Source organism: Kryptolebias marmoratus, linkage group LG6 (genome assembly GCF_001649575.2).
Source record: "Kryptolebias marmoratus isolate JLee-2015 linkage group LG6, ASM164957v2, whole genome shotgun sequence".
In the NCBI taxonomy this organism is placed as follows: domain Eukaryota; kingdom Metazoa; phylum Chordata; class Actinopteri; order Cyprinodontiformes; family Rivulidae; genus Kryptolebias; species Kryptolebias marmoratus.
In genome coordinates, this window is record NC_051435.1 from 4,186,699 (window position 1) to 4,202,906 (window position 16,208).

Genomic DNA, 16,208 nt, shown 5'->3' on the forward strand with positions numbered 1-16,208 from the left:
TGTAGTTTATTTTAAGACATTCTTACTTTAATGCAAAACAAATTAATTGAGGTTTTTGTTGCTGTTGGATGTGTTTCACTCCCTGCACATGTAGCCACTTAAATTCAGTTTAGTGTAATGCAAACTGTGATCATGCTTGTAATTTTTTATCTGTATTGTTGAGATCCTGCATGTTTTCCTGCAGCAGCTGAGCTGAAACATGAAGATATTTAGGTTTGTTCAGGTTTGTGTCAAACACACTGAAACAAACATCTGAGACTTTTCAGGACTAAAGTACAGTCGGAACAGAAGGTTTCAGCTTTTCTTAAGAAAATGCCCTGAAACATCTGGAAAAGCTTCCTAAGAGACAAATTTAACAAGATGAGACAGAACAAATGGCCTATAAACTGTGTTATATCTTTATTAGGGATTTAAAAGTTGCCCAAGTTTGCTCCAATACAAATGTTAGTTAATGGTTTGTCTGATGGTCGAAAGGCAATTATTAATTTCTTTAATCTAAAAAAAAACCCTTTAAAATATGCAATATAAACTTAATGAAAATATATTTTTCATTATGCAGTCTTAATTATTATTCTGACAATTGTTTAATAAAAATTTTAAAATAATAATTTAAATATTTCCCACAACATATTTTATGGTTTAAAAATGAAAATGTTTCAAATGACTCCAATTAATCCTAAGGTTGTGGAGTGTTTGTTTTTGTGATATTCTGCTGTGTTCCATTTGAACTTGGAAGTCAGAATTTCCAAGACTAAAATGTGGAGAAAAAAATCCAACTAGTCCCCCCCACAGTCGGAATTCTGACTTGAACAGTGGAAGATTCCTGACCTCAAAATCTGATATGGCTGACTCACACATGAAAGGTTGTGATAGCTGCAGAAATACTCTTTTTATTTTATTTTGTTACTTTTGCCAGTTTGCATCTCAGTAGTCCAGTCATATACATACTAATTTCCAACCACTGTCAGTGGCTTTAGCAGCCATTTGTTTGAATGCACAAAATGCAGAGAAATCTGTTATCAGCTTGTTTTGCCAATGGTAGTTAGCCTGATCACTATGCACAACCATTAGCAAATCTTAGTGGGTTTCTGATTTGCAACATTGTGAAGTCGGGTCTGTCGTCATTCCCAGATCCAAGTTCTGATTACATAGATGTTTGGGATGCAGCGTTAGCCTGGTTGGTTTGAACCCTGAGGGGTCTCAGGAGGTTGCCTCCCACTGATGCCATCAGATTGGGCAGTTTGGAGGCAGGGTAAACTCCACAGACTCTTAGTTCAGTTTTTTAAGCTATTTGGGGGTCCACAGCTAGCTCGATGTTTCTAAATGAGGAGTGAGACTTGGTCTGAAGAAATGTTCACAAGATAATAATTTTCCATTTAAACACCAAAGAAGTGACTGTTTTCCTTCAGTTTGTAGGATTTTGCGCTTCTCTCTGACTGTATGTAAACACAGAACTCCACACACTCTTCCTGGTTGTCCCACACCCAGAGGGGTAATTTTAACCTCTCCTCTGTCCACACTGAGCTGGCTGGGCTGGGCCCAATGGGCTGTGTCTCAAGCTCTGAAGGTTCACAGCTGTATATTTAGCTCAGGGTCATTTCCCCAACAGGCTGCAGCTCTCTGCCCACATTTAGTGGAGAAACTCCCCACCCCACTCACGAGCTACCTCTGCTTTTCGTAGAAAGAGTGGATTGTAGTTTGGTGAGGTTTTGTCAAAGGAGCCTCTGTTCTCATGTCAAATCAAGCTCATGGGGCATTAGTTGGTGGGATGAGGAGTCATCCTTGCAGGAGATGAACACGTGGCCGTGTTGCTGGGTTCTCATCGCCTGTTTGCAAACAAACAGGAAGCTAACAGCTCCTAAACTCTAAATACTTGTGTGCTTAAAGGGACTATAACAACAACCCTGTTATTTCTCAGAAACTTTCAAACTGCGATATAAAACAGGAAATGCTAAGTTTAGGTTCCTTCGAAAGAACACTGGAAGAAAAGAAAAATATTCCACTTTTTTTTCCAGCGTTGGGATATCTGCAGACTATATTTAGCTTCCAACATGAGAACAGATCCAACATGATGCTCAGCTGACTTGGCTTAAGAGGATGGCATTGTTCCAAGCAGGAGATATGCCCAGAAAATCAGACCATCCTCAGCCGATAATAGTTTAATGGTTTTACTTTGCTTTTTGTAGAGGAAAACATTTGTAAGTTTGTGTTTGGACTGTTGTTACTGTGAAGCTCTTGGCTGCAGATTAGTGACTTTGTTTATTTGTTGCTCGTCCATCTGTTGTAATTATGTGCAACAAGGATTGTTTTTGAAGAACCAGCTGACTTCTGCTCTGCAGCTCTGTAGCTGGTGTTTGCTGGTGAAGTGCAGTAAATTATCTGCTGAGAGTGTCAACTTTTTGAGAAAAATTTGTATTCAAGGTAACAACTTCATGATTCTGGACAAAACATAAATAAATAAAAAAGTTTTTCTTACTTTCTCATTTAGTTCAAGACTTTGTTGTGTGTTGTCCTTTTTGTTTTTTATTCCTAAGGGCTGCTACTACTTTAAATTTAAGACAGTTTTTTCCAACTTTAAAATAATCTGCTTACCGGTATTCTAAGACATTTACTTTTGTCTTGATGACGCCCAGCAGTCTTGTCCACCTTTTAAACCTGAACCCAGCGCTGACCCCTGGTCTTGACCTCTATACTTAAACTTTGCTTTGCAACGAAAAAAGTTTAATAAATTTAATTTATATTAAGTTTTCTTTTTTTTAAGTAACACTTCATGAGTGCAAGGCCTAATTTGTTAATGTTAGTAGTAGTATCCAAACTTTCCCTTTAAAACCTTCTTCGGATCAGCGCATAGAGATACTAAAAGACTCGATTTTTTTGGACTAATTTGCTGATACACAACTTCCCAGACTTTCACCAGCAGTGACACACACAGACTTGGACCAACCATCTGGCTGCAGTTGTGCAACAATAGGCTCCATTTGTGTGAAAATACCTGCGGCTGCAAACTTTGGCCCACGAAGTAAATCCACAATCTGTATTTAGAGTCACTTGTTTCCTTTTCCCTTATTCCTGGATGCAGCTCTGGGTAGCAGGTATTTAGTTTTCAGTGTTGTAGGCTTTCAGTGTTGAAACTGCAGTTTGGAACGGACTTTAGATGATTCAAAGAGCTCTTGCACTCTCCCCAGTTGGTGGTTTCGTCTGGGCCTTTGGAGTCTGTATTCTCGGCTCTGTACAGTCAGACTATAATTTACCCTCTTGCATTTTACTGTTTATATTTCAGCAGAGCTTTCTACAGAAGCAGCTCTCTGTGTGGGACTTTCCAGGGATCACTGCTACACAGGAATCAGCACTTTTTAAATGTGATGTTATTTTAACGGAGTAAATCTTACAAAATATGTTGTTAAACTGCTGAATTAACTGTGAGGTCACAATTAAGCACAGCAGCCTGAATTATGACATCAACTGTGAAGCCACATAGTGCAGTGCTTTTTCAGGAGTCCCGCAGACATCCAAGGTTTCACTCTAACAAACAGAAAAAGACCCACAAAATGAAACGGCTCAGCTGAATGACATCAGAAAGCACTTATTCTGGTCTCTAGAAACCAGCGAGTCTGAAGTCAACAAACGGAAGAACAAAGACAGCAAAGAACTGACGCTCAAACACATTTAAAGAGTCAAATTTATTTTCTTGACTTTAGAAACAACATCTTTTCTTTTAAAGAGAGCTGGTCAAGATGGCAGCTTTGATTCAGATTGAAAACAGTTGTGTAAAAATTTTATAACTAAAAAAAACAAATTTGCGTATAAATTCTAAATAATAAAAAGGCCTCTCTTTCAAAGCTTTTTTTGAAAGAGAACATTTTGCCCGCTGCCTTTCATGCCAGACTTTTAAATAAGTTCATCTTACAATATGTTGAGAAATTATGGAATCATAGTCACTTTAGTTAAAACTTGACAATAATGTTGTGATTTTACTCAATATAAGAAAATTTTGTGCGATCTGTTAGCCACTCAGTCTGTCTCAGTTACTACCCCACCAAATTTTAGCTCCATGTCTGTAAGTCTTTTTGAGTCAGTCCAGTTAAAGATGGCTGCCACAGATAATTGACCATAGCAAACACAAAAATGGTTTTACAAATATAGAGCTAAAATCTGGTGTGGCAGTGACTGAGAGTGATTCACAGCACATACTCAGAGCACCAACAGATCACACAAGATCTTTGTTTTAACATTTGGCAGGCAATGTCTATTTGTCAAGGAATACTAATTTGAGAGTACATTAAAAAAAATAAATAAATAAACACACACAAGGGTTTGCTGACGATTGTATGTGTCCCTATTGAAATTCACTAAATGTTCAACTCTTAAACTCCACTTAGTCTCTGGTTGTTCTGTGTGGAAAGAAGGATGGATATTTTTGTCGTTTACTTTCCTTTTTGCCTCGAAATAAATGGATATGACTCGTAAATCTGCAGGCATGTGTGAGTCTGAGGTTAGCCAAACCCACAAAAACTTCTTTCTACATGCATCTTATCCCTTTATAACCCCCTAACCAGTTTTTATACTTCTCCCAGTCTGTCCCTGATGTCCACCCTCCTCCTCATTGTTTATATTCCTTCCCTCCTCCCTCCTCCTATCGCACTACATGTCCCTTTTCCCTCTCTCTCCGTCCATATCTGTATAAGGCATTGGAAAGGAGAGGTCCGTGGCTGGACCCTCTGGTCCTGGCTAATGGCTGCAGACTTGTCTCTTTGTGTAAATATTTGCACAAAGGGATTATAGATGGTCCCACACATTTGAAGGTGGAGTCCTGCTTCACTGTGAACCACATTAGGGCAAAAAGCATCTCCGAGTGTGGCTTAAAAACCATGACACGATGAAGAATATTGTGCCATAACACATCTCAGTGAGGTTTTGAGGTATTGGCATGTACTAATGACTCTGTCTGTGTTGTTTCTGAACAGGCACCCAGCAGTGACCTCCCTCTCAAACATGTAGACACCATGGTGAGTTTCATCTGCCTGTTTTGTTTATCCTGCTCATTGTTTATTCGCCAGCCAAGCCTTGGATTACTGAAGTGTCCACAAATTAGTTTCTGTAAATATCCGCAGACAGAAAACTAGTAATCATGAACAGTTTGATGCATCCAAGCTGGCAGAAAGGGCATATTTTATCACAAATATATCTGCAAACACCTGCAACTTTTGTCTGTGAAAGTATGTTGAAAAGGTGGGATTTGTCAGCTCTAATTAGGGTTAAACCTGACTGTGTATGAGCAGTTTGAATTGGTTCTGCTCATTTAAATGCAACAAACACAGGATTTTTCTTCTGCTTATCAAGCCCACATTGATCACAGTGATCTGTCCAGTCAAAGCAGTGGGATGTGCACCTTTCCCTCTGTGCAAATGAACAAAACTAAAAGAATAGTTTAGATCTTTTTTAAATGGAGTTCTGTGGAAAGATTACGAACAATTAATCTTACTTGTGGTAGATAGCTTTTTAATTCTAACCAGATTGAAGAGGCAACATCTAGAAATTAAGTGGATGAGTCAAAAAAATATAGAGGTTCATGTCAAAAGTATTTTATTCTATGAAAGTTTGGACATTAGAGCTGTTTTAAGGCTGCAGCGATCCACTCTGATCTCAGCCACATTTGAAATAGCCATTAGCTGATCGCACTGAGGTTCAAAGAGCTATCTACAACAGGTAAGATATTAACTGTTCCTAACCTTCCTACAGAACTCCACTTCAGAAGATCTGAACTATCCTTAAGTTTGAAAACTCAAAAACACCCTGTCAAAGTTGAACAACAATCATCTAATAAAACTGGGGAAAAAAAGTGTTTTCTGGAAAAAAAGGCAGTGTGAATGCTGACTCAGCATTTACACAATGAGAAAAGTCTGTAACTGATAAACCTCCTGATCCCAGAGACCGCTTCGACATGCACACCTTTATTTCAGCTGCAGAACACACAAACACTCCGGTGCCTCTGGGACTAAATGTTGGCACTGGTAGTAAGTTAAAAAGAAGGAAACAATCAAAACTGTAAATGTTCTGTAACAACAGCCTGGAACCTGGAGCTACAGAACAACAGAAACATTCTTGTGTCTCTGTGAGTCTCTGCAGTGTTGGTTTGAGCCCAGGCTCCACAGGTAGCTTCGAGTAATAACATACTTGAACTAAATTTGTTGAATCAAACTAAAACCTCAGAGAAATGACTCTCCTCCCTGTGTGCGACTTATGGCAACACAAACATGTGCGTGTTTGCTTTGGACTCACGGGACAATATTTGTCTCTGACAACTTCCTGTGAGTTGATTTTCGTCTGAGAAAGGGAGGATCGAGTGACCAATTTAGAGTTACTATCCACAGCCGAATACCCGGTTTCCCCACAAGAGCTAAAGCTGGCCCGGCACGTCTTTGTTTGTTTGTGTGGCAGCTTTTTTTTTTTTTTTCTTCTTGGTGGTTCCTAAGTTTTCTTCCAGTACATAGAAGTAAACTTTCTGAGTGCATGGAATACTTCATGAAAGTTTATTGTTATTCTAGTTGAATGTGCAGATTTTTTGAGTCCTTCCTTCTAATATTTGAAATAGTTTTTTGATCCACAGTTCTGGATCAAATCGTTTTTTCAAGTTTTTCTTTGAACTTTAGCTGCTTTTTTACTCAGTTTCAATACATGCATCATGTTTTTTGTTATTAATTCACCAAACTCTGATCTATGAATCATGCATGCAGATAAACCAGAGTTGTAATCATACATAATAGATGACAACAAACTGTTTTAAATTGGATCTTTAGGCTCCTTGTTCCCAGTAGCCTGTCACAAAGACAATTTGTTCCCATTTCTTTAGCTCACTTAATGAAAAAATACAAAATATACAACAGTTTGACATGAGGGTATAGATTATCAATCATCCAGGACATGTTTTGTTTTACTTTTTTAAACCTTTTTGGAGTTTGACAATTGTCTTTGTGGCAAAAGCCTTTTTCTTAACCCTTGCTTTGCCTTTGGGTCAAATTCACCTGAAGTTACAACGGCTTCTCTATCTCTCTTTTTTTTTAAGGGCTTCAGGAGGGTTACACATATTGTTAAAACCTTATCCTGTCTTGTTCTCGTGGACCCAGCATCCTGTCATCACACCCCTACTGTTCATTCACTGGAGATAGTTTTTAAGGCCTGTGTGTGTGTGTGTGCAGCTGATGTCTGAGTGAAGCACATTCACTCTGTGGTGATGTCAGGCGGAGGTTTGGTTGGGCCTCAGAGCATCAACAACATTCATCTCATGACTTCATGAGCTTCTCCTGCTTCACTGCTTTAATTTGGTTCAGCCTCTGTTCTTTCAGTAAGTTTCTTTATTGCCCACTGCCACGACAGGCAGGTGATGATTTAAAATATCTCATGAACAGCATGAACTTTAATGAAACTCAGAAAGTAATCATTGTACATATATCTACAGCCCGATTCAAGATGGCCACCTCAGCTAATTGACATTAGTCAGCACCAAACTGGCTATAACTCAGATATTGAGCTGAAATTTAGTATGGTTATAGCTGAGTCATCTCTAACACATACTTCAAGCACTGACAGATCGCACAAGATTTTTTTTAACTTGGGCATTCAAGCAGCTGGCGATGTACTCGTCTGATCAGAAGGTTGTTCTGACCAGCTTTTTAATTTCCAACAGAAAGTTTTAAATGTGGACAAACTATCATTTAAATGATCAAACATCAGTAACTTTTGACTGCAAATGGCTCCTCTAAGATAGCTCGTTTATGTACACAAACAGGCATCAGTTCCCACATGTTTGTCCTAAAAAACGGAAAGGGTTGGCAATTTAGATCCGTACACAGATGGGGAAAAAACCATGGGAGGGAGGGAAAAGTTGACTATCAGGGGGAGAGATAAGTTGATGGTAGGCAGAGTTGAAAGGGGGAGGGAGAAGGAAAAGGACCGAAGGGAGAACACAGGGTGGACAGAAGAGGAGGGCTGCGGAGGAGCATGGTCTGAGACCAAAATAGAGCTTGTTTTTTATTTTTTTTTCTTCCTCCACTCCTCTGCTGTCAGAGAAAAGGGAGAGGTCTCTCTGGGAAACCTTCAAAGCTCACGCAGAGCGTTGAGAGTCAGAGATGAACCGAGGAGGGTCTCTAAGGAGGCGACTCTCCTCTCTGAGGGGGGCTTGGCGATGGAGTACCGGACACATTTTCAGGAAGGTAGGACGCCATGGACCGTTGACTGGATGGGTTTTTTTAAAACTCAGCTCCAGTTTCGTCTCTTTTCCCATTTCAGCGCTGGATATTTCCTCTTTGTCGTGTAAAAGTTTCTCTTGTCATTTTACCAGCCCCCCAGCTCCCTTCCTCCATCCTTCACTTTCCTGCTCTTTCTCAGATGGTTAATTTGTATGGCTTGCTTGTAAAGTCAACCTCCCCAGATGGTTTTCATCTTTTGAAACATGGCCTGCAGGACCCCCCACTCTACGCCCCACCTCTTCTACCGCTCTCCTTCCCAACGCAAAGCTTCAGGATGCACATGGGGCGTCTTTAAATGTGATGCACTGGAAAACTTGTCTGAATGCTAAGAAAAGATGAAATCAACTTAGAGTGCGTTGTTGTTTTTTTTTTTTTACAGCTGAAGAATCATTCTCTCAGCTAACAAAACATCATAATGTTTTCTATCTTTTTTTAAGACGAGAGCACAAAGGTCAGCAAAGTGAAAGCTTTATTACTGACCAAAATTTCATTGCATTGCTGTTGTTTACCCAGATGGTTGCAGTTTGACTTAAACGATGTGGCTCATAAAAATCCTACACACCAATTTGAACTAATTTAAAGCCAAAGCTACAAGTTAACGCCTGTCTGTACATTACAGCAGAAATGACATTTCTCCTCTTACTACACTGCAGCAGCGAATTAAGTTTCTTTTTGTTTCTTTGCTGTGACATTGCGTCATGTTGTCATTCAAATCTCTGGGATGTTTGGATCATCTTGAAGTGGTTTAAGGAAAATTTGGGCTTTTTCTTGACACTAACTCACAAAAGAAAAAAAAAAAACACCCCACAGCACCACTCAGCTTTAACCATCTTTATGCTTCACGTATGTCTCTCTTTTGGGTCATTTTGTGCTCATTCATCTCCGTCCTCCTCTAGCGACTTGCTGCACTTTATAGCTCCATGTAGCATGCTGAAGCAATTAAGCCAAAGTGCAGACAGAAAAGGGGGAGATTTCCTGTGTGTCACCTTAGTTGGGCAACAGCCTCATAGGAATACTAGGAAGCAGGACAGAGCAAAGAAACAGTTCAGACCATCTAAAATGAGTGGGTTGTGATGGCAGTAAGTTTGTGTTCGTGTCCACAGTTTATTCATCAAAGCTTTTGCTCCAGCAATTTGCAAACTAAAACGTATCAGTTAGCTCTTGCAAGTTCCCAAGAATCACTATGAATACTTTGAAAACCATCAAGCTGGAGGAATGAGATTCTTGATCAATTTTGGAACAGTTATGGGGTCCTTCTGCACCATTTTACTTCATTCCTCTTTTAAAAAAAAAAAATTATTTATTGCAAATTATTTTCCTAGTAGATATAGTGTAGTATGTTTAGTTTGGTGAAGTAAAGAAACTAATACTTTAGGGTTGATGCCAAGACAGTATTGGTTAAACTTTTCTCGTCTCGATACAAAATAAATAGTGCTTTGTTTCGGATCATTTCAACATTTTGCAGTGCAAATTCTGCAAACTGGTCAGTTTGACACCGGGAATCAGCACACGGGTTCCTGTTTTTGTCTGCGACCTTGCTCACATAACACCTGACCATGACTTATTTCCCTGCAGGTGGTGGACCCATGCTTGGGGGGTGGCTTTCTGTAGCTTCCTTGGGTTTGTCATGGTCATGTCACAGGAACCAAGCTTGACCACTGGGGCCTCGCTGTCAAGCTCTGTTCTTTGTGGTCCTCCATCAGTCTTCTAATGCAGTTCTATTAGTACCTTTAAGCCATGACCTTCAGCGTGCACTGTGGTGGTTCCCAGCCAAGCGTGAAGCAGCTGGGATGAGAGTCAGCTTCTCTTAAGGCCATGGTTCTCAATCAAAAAACGATAGAATGCTCCCTTTGAGTCAAAGGTGAATATTTGCCTCCAACAGAGAAGTTTGGGTATCTTGGAGCAGGAGATGGTTCAATAGATAGGGAAACCTCAGCTGCAGTATGGAAGATGTTGCTCTAGTCAGTCATGGAGGAGAAACAAGGGGAAGCTCTTAATTTCCTGGTCTGTCTATGTTCCAGTCCTCATCTATGATCATGAGGTTTACATCATGACCAACAGAACAGACCGAAGCAGCTGAAATGAGGTTGAGTTTAGGTTTATGTTTAATGTCATGGTGTTGCATGAATTTGGAGCTTTAAGAACCCCATTTGGTTCTGACTTATGTCTGTCTTATGTTCACAACAGACGGGGAATATAATTTTTAGATGATCTTGCATGTGGTATCCTTCCCTTTGCACTGTGCCATTTGTAGGGTTAGATAGTTCTACTCTTTTTTTTCATCCCCCTATATCACAAAGAGAGTCGGGACATCTCTGACTCTCTGAGTGAACACACTAAATGTTGCCTAATTGGTCGTGAAAGGGTGAAGTAGAAATGGTACGTCCTTTAGGTGCATGGGCACATTTCAAATTTCCTTACGTCTCATAAGATGGATTTATATTTGTTCAAACAAATCTGTTGCAGGTCTGGTTAAATGAGCTCACAGTTAATGTTTATTAAAACCTGTTATTAGCAGTATCACGCTGGCTGAAAATATTGTCTGTTTTTAAGTTTTCATAACTTACTTTAATCACATTCAAACACATATTTTCATCTAGCTGCAAATTTGGTGTATAAAAAATAAACAAAAAGATTTAAACCAACAGGTTGTTCAGCTGTTAGGAGATGAAATCAGTTTCCTGCAGTGTGTGTGTGGCTGCGTGCTCAAACAATCTGAGCTAATAGATGATGATAGATGTTCTTCCCCATCTTGTGTTCATGTGACCTAATCACCACAGGGGAGTGAACAAGTCCACGTGAACCCTGACTCCCCCATCTCCCTCCTTGAGCTGGTCTGAGGAGGAGAGACGAGGCAGCTTACTGGAGCCAAACACTGTCAGGAACCTTTACTCCAAACTTTTCTACCAAGGCCTTTTAGCTTTGAAGGACTCATGTGAAAGCTGTCCTGATATCATCTGAACAGCACCCCATCTTAATGTGCACGGGCACTTTATATACTGTGTGTGTTAAATGATGTTAATATTCAGAGGGAGCAAAATACCTGAAACAACCTGCTTTTTGGATTCCCAATGTAGATTTTAGGAAAGTATCTAGAACTGTCAAAACTAGTTTTAAATACTTGTTCTAGAGGTATTAGGTGGACTAATTTTTAAATCTAGAAGTCCAAGAAGCTCAAAGGGAGACAATAATGGAGACCAGTGTAAAACCTGTGAGGTACCCGAACGTTGTTTGGACAAATGTCTCTCTTGTTTAGAGCGCCTCAGATCTGTAACAGTTCACAAACAGAAATAAAACTGTTCACTAATGTTAGTTAGCAATTTTTAAGTCAAACAGTTTGTCAAAACAGAAACAAATCTGCGAACACCAGTTTATACAGGATATCAATGCTGCTGGGGAGAAACTTTTTTTTATCTTTAAAAATGCAACTTTTCAGGAAATGAAGAGTCTTTCTTTTAAAATGTTTAAAATGTAAAATCTTGTATGTGGTTTGTTCAGCTAACATCATAGAATCACCTGACCTATTGTTACCTGAGGCTTCAGACAGCAACGTGTCCTGTGTCGTTAGTTGTTTGCATCGACTGGTTCCTGTCAAAATCAACACATTTTTCACTACAATCACCAAAATTGTTCCACTAGTTTTCTCTAAGTTAAGTAGAGTTTTTAGTAAAAGTTCAAACTTGACTTAGCGTTTCTACGTTTCGTAGGTTTGTTTGGACTTTTAGCTCAGTGTCTGTAAAAATGGCTGAATTATAGCAATTTTTTGCATTTGCTAAGGTCTATTAGCTGTTTTGGCCATTTTGAATCAGGTTGTAGTTAAAAGTTAATCAGTTGTATATCTAAAGATTATTTTCTGACAGATTTTAGATTAGACTTTTGTTTGTTATAAATTAGCTCAATTGTTGTTTTTTTAATGGAAAGCATGAAATGCATTGCTGACTTTATAAATTCTTTGTTCAAATAAATTAGAATTAAATAAAAAAATTTTTATAAAAATTATTATTATTATTAAAGTGGTAGTTTTAGTGCTTGAGAGCCACATCAGAGCCAAGTGTGGGGTTTTTTTTTTAGGTTTTATGAATTTCTCTGACTATCTTTATCATTTTTGTGCAGTCATCATATGAAGACTTTTGATGTCATTTTAACAAAACATTATAAATGTTTTTGATTAAAAACTGTATTTCTTTGTCATTTGTAGGGTTCAACAAAATCCTCAAAGAGCATGGAGTCACGGCGCAGACCATCAAGGTAGAATTTGTACTCTCTTTTTGTCTCATCTTTGTTTAACCTCTCGTCTCATTTCTATCGTTTACTCTATTTTCAGTCAATGTTTGTTTTGATTTCTCTTCTTTTTTCCTCGTTCTCATCTCCTTTTCTTCTCTTATTTACACAAATTAATTAACTGGTTTGTTGGACTCTATTTAGCAAATAGCTTTTTTGATTTTCTGCAGAAATTTACCTGAATACCAACTAGACATTTTCACTGACACTCAGCCTGAGTTGTGAAAATTTTAAATGGTTTGGTTGTAAGTTGCTATTTGATCATTTTGATTTAGGAGAGACAACAGCCCCTTCTTTTGACCTGGTTGTCTGCCTGTTTTCTTAAACATAAAGATATTTGGAGTCAGGCCCTCTCACCTCAACCTGTAATCAGTCCCAGATGTTCTTAGTTGTGTCATTAAAATCTGTAAAATGTGACACAACAACACACTACAGATGTCCTGAGCCTAAATATGAGTTTATTTAGTTCAAATAAAAGAGTTGTTCAGAGACAATAAAAATAAATTTGCATCTGATTAAAAGAAAAAAACATCTTTAAGCACTCTGTGTGCAGTATGTCTGTTTATTTAGTTCTTGTTGGTCTATAATTAGTTTTAATTCTGATCCAAGCTTGTTTCAAAAGGACACAACCCTGCAGTCATATGANAGTGATCTCCTCTGCCAGATGTATGAGCGGTTCCCTCAGGGTCCACTCACAGCTGACGAATGTGGGAAATATGCTGCAGTTAGAGGCTCATCTGCCCCTCCCCCACCCGCATGCAGACTGACTCCCCCTCCTTATGATCCTGTGGTCAAACGCTAAAATCTCCTAAAAACATCTTTTTATAACAAAATGGGAAACCTGTTGCTGCCGTTTGACAGTTAGAGAGAACTGTTGGAAAGAAAAGTTAAAGTATCTTCTGAAGAAGCTGTAAATACGTTAAATATAGGTAAAATTCATCAGCTTCTTTGCTCAGTGATTGCTCCATGTAATTCCCTGTGTCTGTGCTTGGTTGTCTGTTAGCAAAATATCTCATGAACCACTTGATGGATTTTATTGGAACTCCCAGAAAATCATCATTGATAACTTTTAAAACTGATTAACCTGAATTAAGATGGCCAAAGCAGCTAATTGACCTTAGCAAACACAAAAATAGCTATAACTCTGTCATTTTCACAGATATTAAGATAAAATTTGGTCTGGTAGTAGCTGAGAGTCCTTTTCAACACATACACCAAGTGTTAATAAATTGTAGAGCATCTTTCTTTAAAATGTTGCCATTTGCAAGGCAGCGGGCGATATGCATTCCTTCACAGGGATGCTAGTTTTGTTTTGTTCATTCAGAGCAAAAATCAGAAACTGCTTACTCCAAATTTAAAATCTCTAAGCAATAAGTTTGTGGAAAGTTGTAAGATTTTTTTTAAGCATCATCATCAGTCCTTTCCTTTTGTGAGCAGAGAAATCAAAGCCTAAGTAGAGTTTATCTGTCAGAAAAACTTAACAAGATAAAATGAGTTAATGTTTCATATTTTATCCTGAAATTTTTTTTTCTTTAAAGCTAATAAATTATAAAGCAGGGTTCTTTGGAATGGTTATCAAGTTATTATCTTAGCAGATGTAGACGGCTCTTTGAACAAGTTTATTTCTGACCGGACTGACGAGCTAACGGCTAGTCTGAACAAACCAAAGTGGATCACTGTCATGTTAAAACAACCTGTAGTTTAAAATGTCATAGCAGTTTATACAAATGCTGGTTTAGAAACTTCTTCATCAGAGTCAGCTTTGCATTCCACTCTTATCCCAGCAGGAGTGTTATAAAATTCCCAGGCTGCACCAGGATGGATTTAAAGTTGGTAAAACGGCGTTCACATGAATTGCTGTACAATGTTTGAGATGGGAGCTGTTTTTAGATGGCAGGAATCCACATTAGGCTTTGCCCCGCTCTGACTCATCAGTCCGGTCAGAATTAAACTCATATTTCTCTAAACTGATATTGTTTAAAGAGCTTTCTACAGCAGGTAGGATAGTTGTTCACACACACACTTAAAATGAGTTGATCTACACTTTTAACTTGTTTTTCATTTCATCCATGATGATTTCATTGAACAAACTTGTAGAAAAACTTCACATCTGAGCAGTTGGAGATGACTTTTCTTTGCATGACGTGTTAGTGAGCTGCAGACATTCTTCTGGTGTGTTGGATAAATGGACGACTTTTTATTTCCCCGTTTAAAGTCTGGACGTGTTTCTCGTGTTCAGTGTAGTAGGTCATGTTTCAGATTTGACCCCTGCAGCGACCGACTGATGTCACAGTGGATTTACTGTTAAGATCTTGTTGCCTTCTCCATATTAGGATGTTTATTCTCTGTAAATTTGAAGAATTAATGTTCTGAACTTTGTTTTAATCCTGAGGACAACGGATAGTAGGTGGTGCTGTCAGGCCCCTCTCAGGAGCCTGTGGCTGGGTTTATGACCCCCCATCAGAGAAACAACAGCAATCTAGGGTGGAGTGTTTGTGCATGAGATTTTGTCACGTTGTGTTCTTGTTTTGGTTCTAAGAGGGGAAGGAAAACACAAATTAGGGGCAGAAGGCATTACAATCATCGTGGCTGCAAGTGTTTATTTACCCTTTCACCCTCAACAGTGCCATAAAATTTGAGTTGACCAATATTTCCCTGCCGTTGCATCACATTAAACTCTTGTGGCAAGCCACACTCATCTGGCTCCTAAATGCGCTGACACAACCCATAAAAACTACATCTAAATACAATTACCATGCTGATGCCTCGAAATCTAACTGCATACTTTCACGTCAGACCCACTGTGCTCCTGACTGTGTTTTGGAAAGTAAAAACTAAACGTAGGATCCTAAAGCTTCAAGCCTCGGTCCAAAATGTTCCCACGGGGAGGCTGCAAACAAGTCGGCTGCCATAACAACTGGTGTTTTTTTTTTTTTTTTTTCCTGCAAGTTGAGTAACACTAATGGTGAGAGCTTGGAAGTTAGAGTGGTCACTAAGGAAAGAGGCCTTGTTGGGTTTCCACACATCAACAAATCATTTCCACTGAGCTCTGCGCTCTTAAAGCAGCTGCCATGTTTAAAATGCAGAACACACTTGTTCTCTTTTAATCTATTTAAGAGAAAAAGAAAACAACATAACATGCATTTTTCTTACTTTTAATACAACATCTCTAGAATGGACATTTGAACAGTTTTATTTATCAATTTCTTGTGTTTTTACAGACCTAATATGATCTAATTTACACGTAGAAGTTTTCACAAGCAGAGAGGTTCATTATCATCCATCTCTGAAGTTAAAGCAGCCTGAGACAAAACAGAAATGGCTCTAACTCAGTCTCTTTTACAGATGTTGAGCTAAAATTTGGTGTGAAAGTAGCTGAGAGTCATTCCAAACATAAATAAAAATGTTTTTGCTTGAAGTTTGTATTAACTTTATTAGTAGTGACTTCAGAAAACTAAAGATCTTTACATAAATGCAGAAAAAAATGATTTTATTTATTTTTAAATACTCTTTTTAAGTCTAATTAAATGAAAGAACAACACTGATCATTGGAGTAATTCCTAAACACATTTGGATCTAATATTGCTGATTCAGATTTCAGTTTTTTTCCTGCTTCTAGTTTCTTACATACATTTTTATGGACTCATTTCTTCTACAAACTTTGTTTTATTTTAACCATTC

The 16,208-nt window shown here is 38.5% G+C and overlaps 1 protein-coding gene across 1 annotated transcript in view; it reads left to right on the plus strand.

Moving 5' to 3' along the window:
• Positions 1-16,208, plus strand: part of tns1b (tensin 1b) — a gene marked incomplete in the record, with an annotated part of 143,320 nt that overhangs the window by 84,912 nt on the left and 42,200 nt on the right. Inside the window, 2 exon segments of the mRNA XM_037976306.1 lie at positions 4,965-5,006; positions 12,445-12,494. Of these exon segments, the coding sequence (XP_037832234.1) occupies positions 4,965-5,006; positions 12,445-12,494 (92 nt within the window).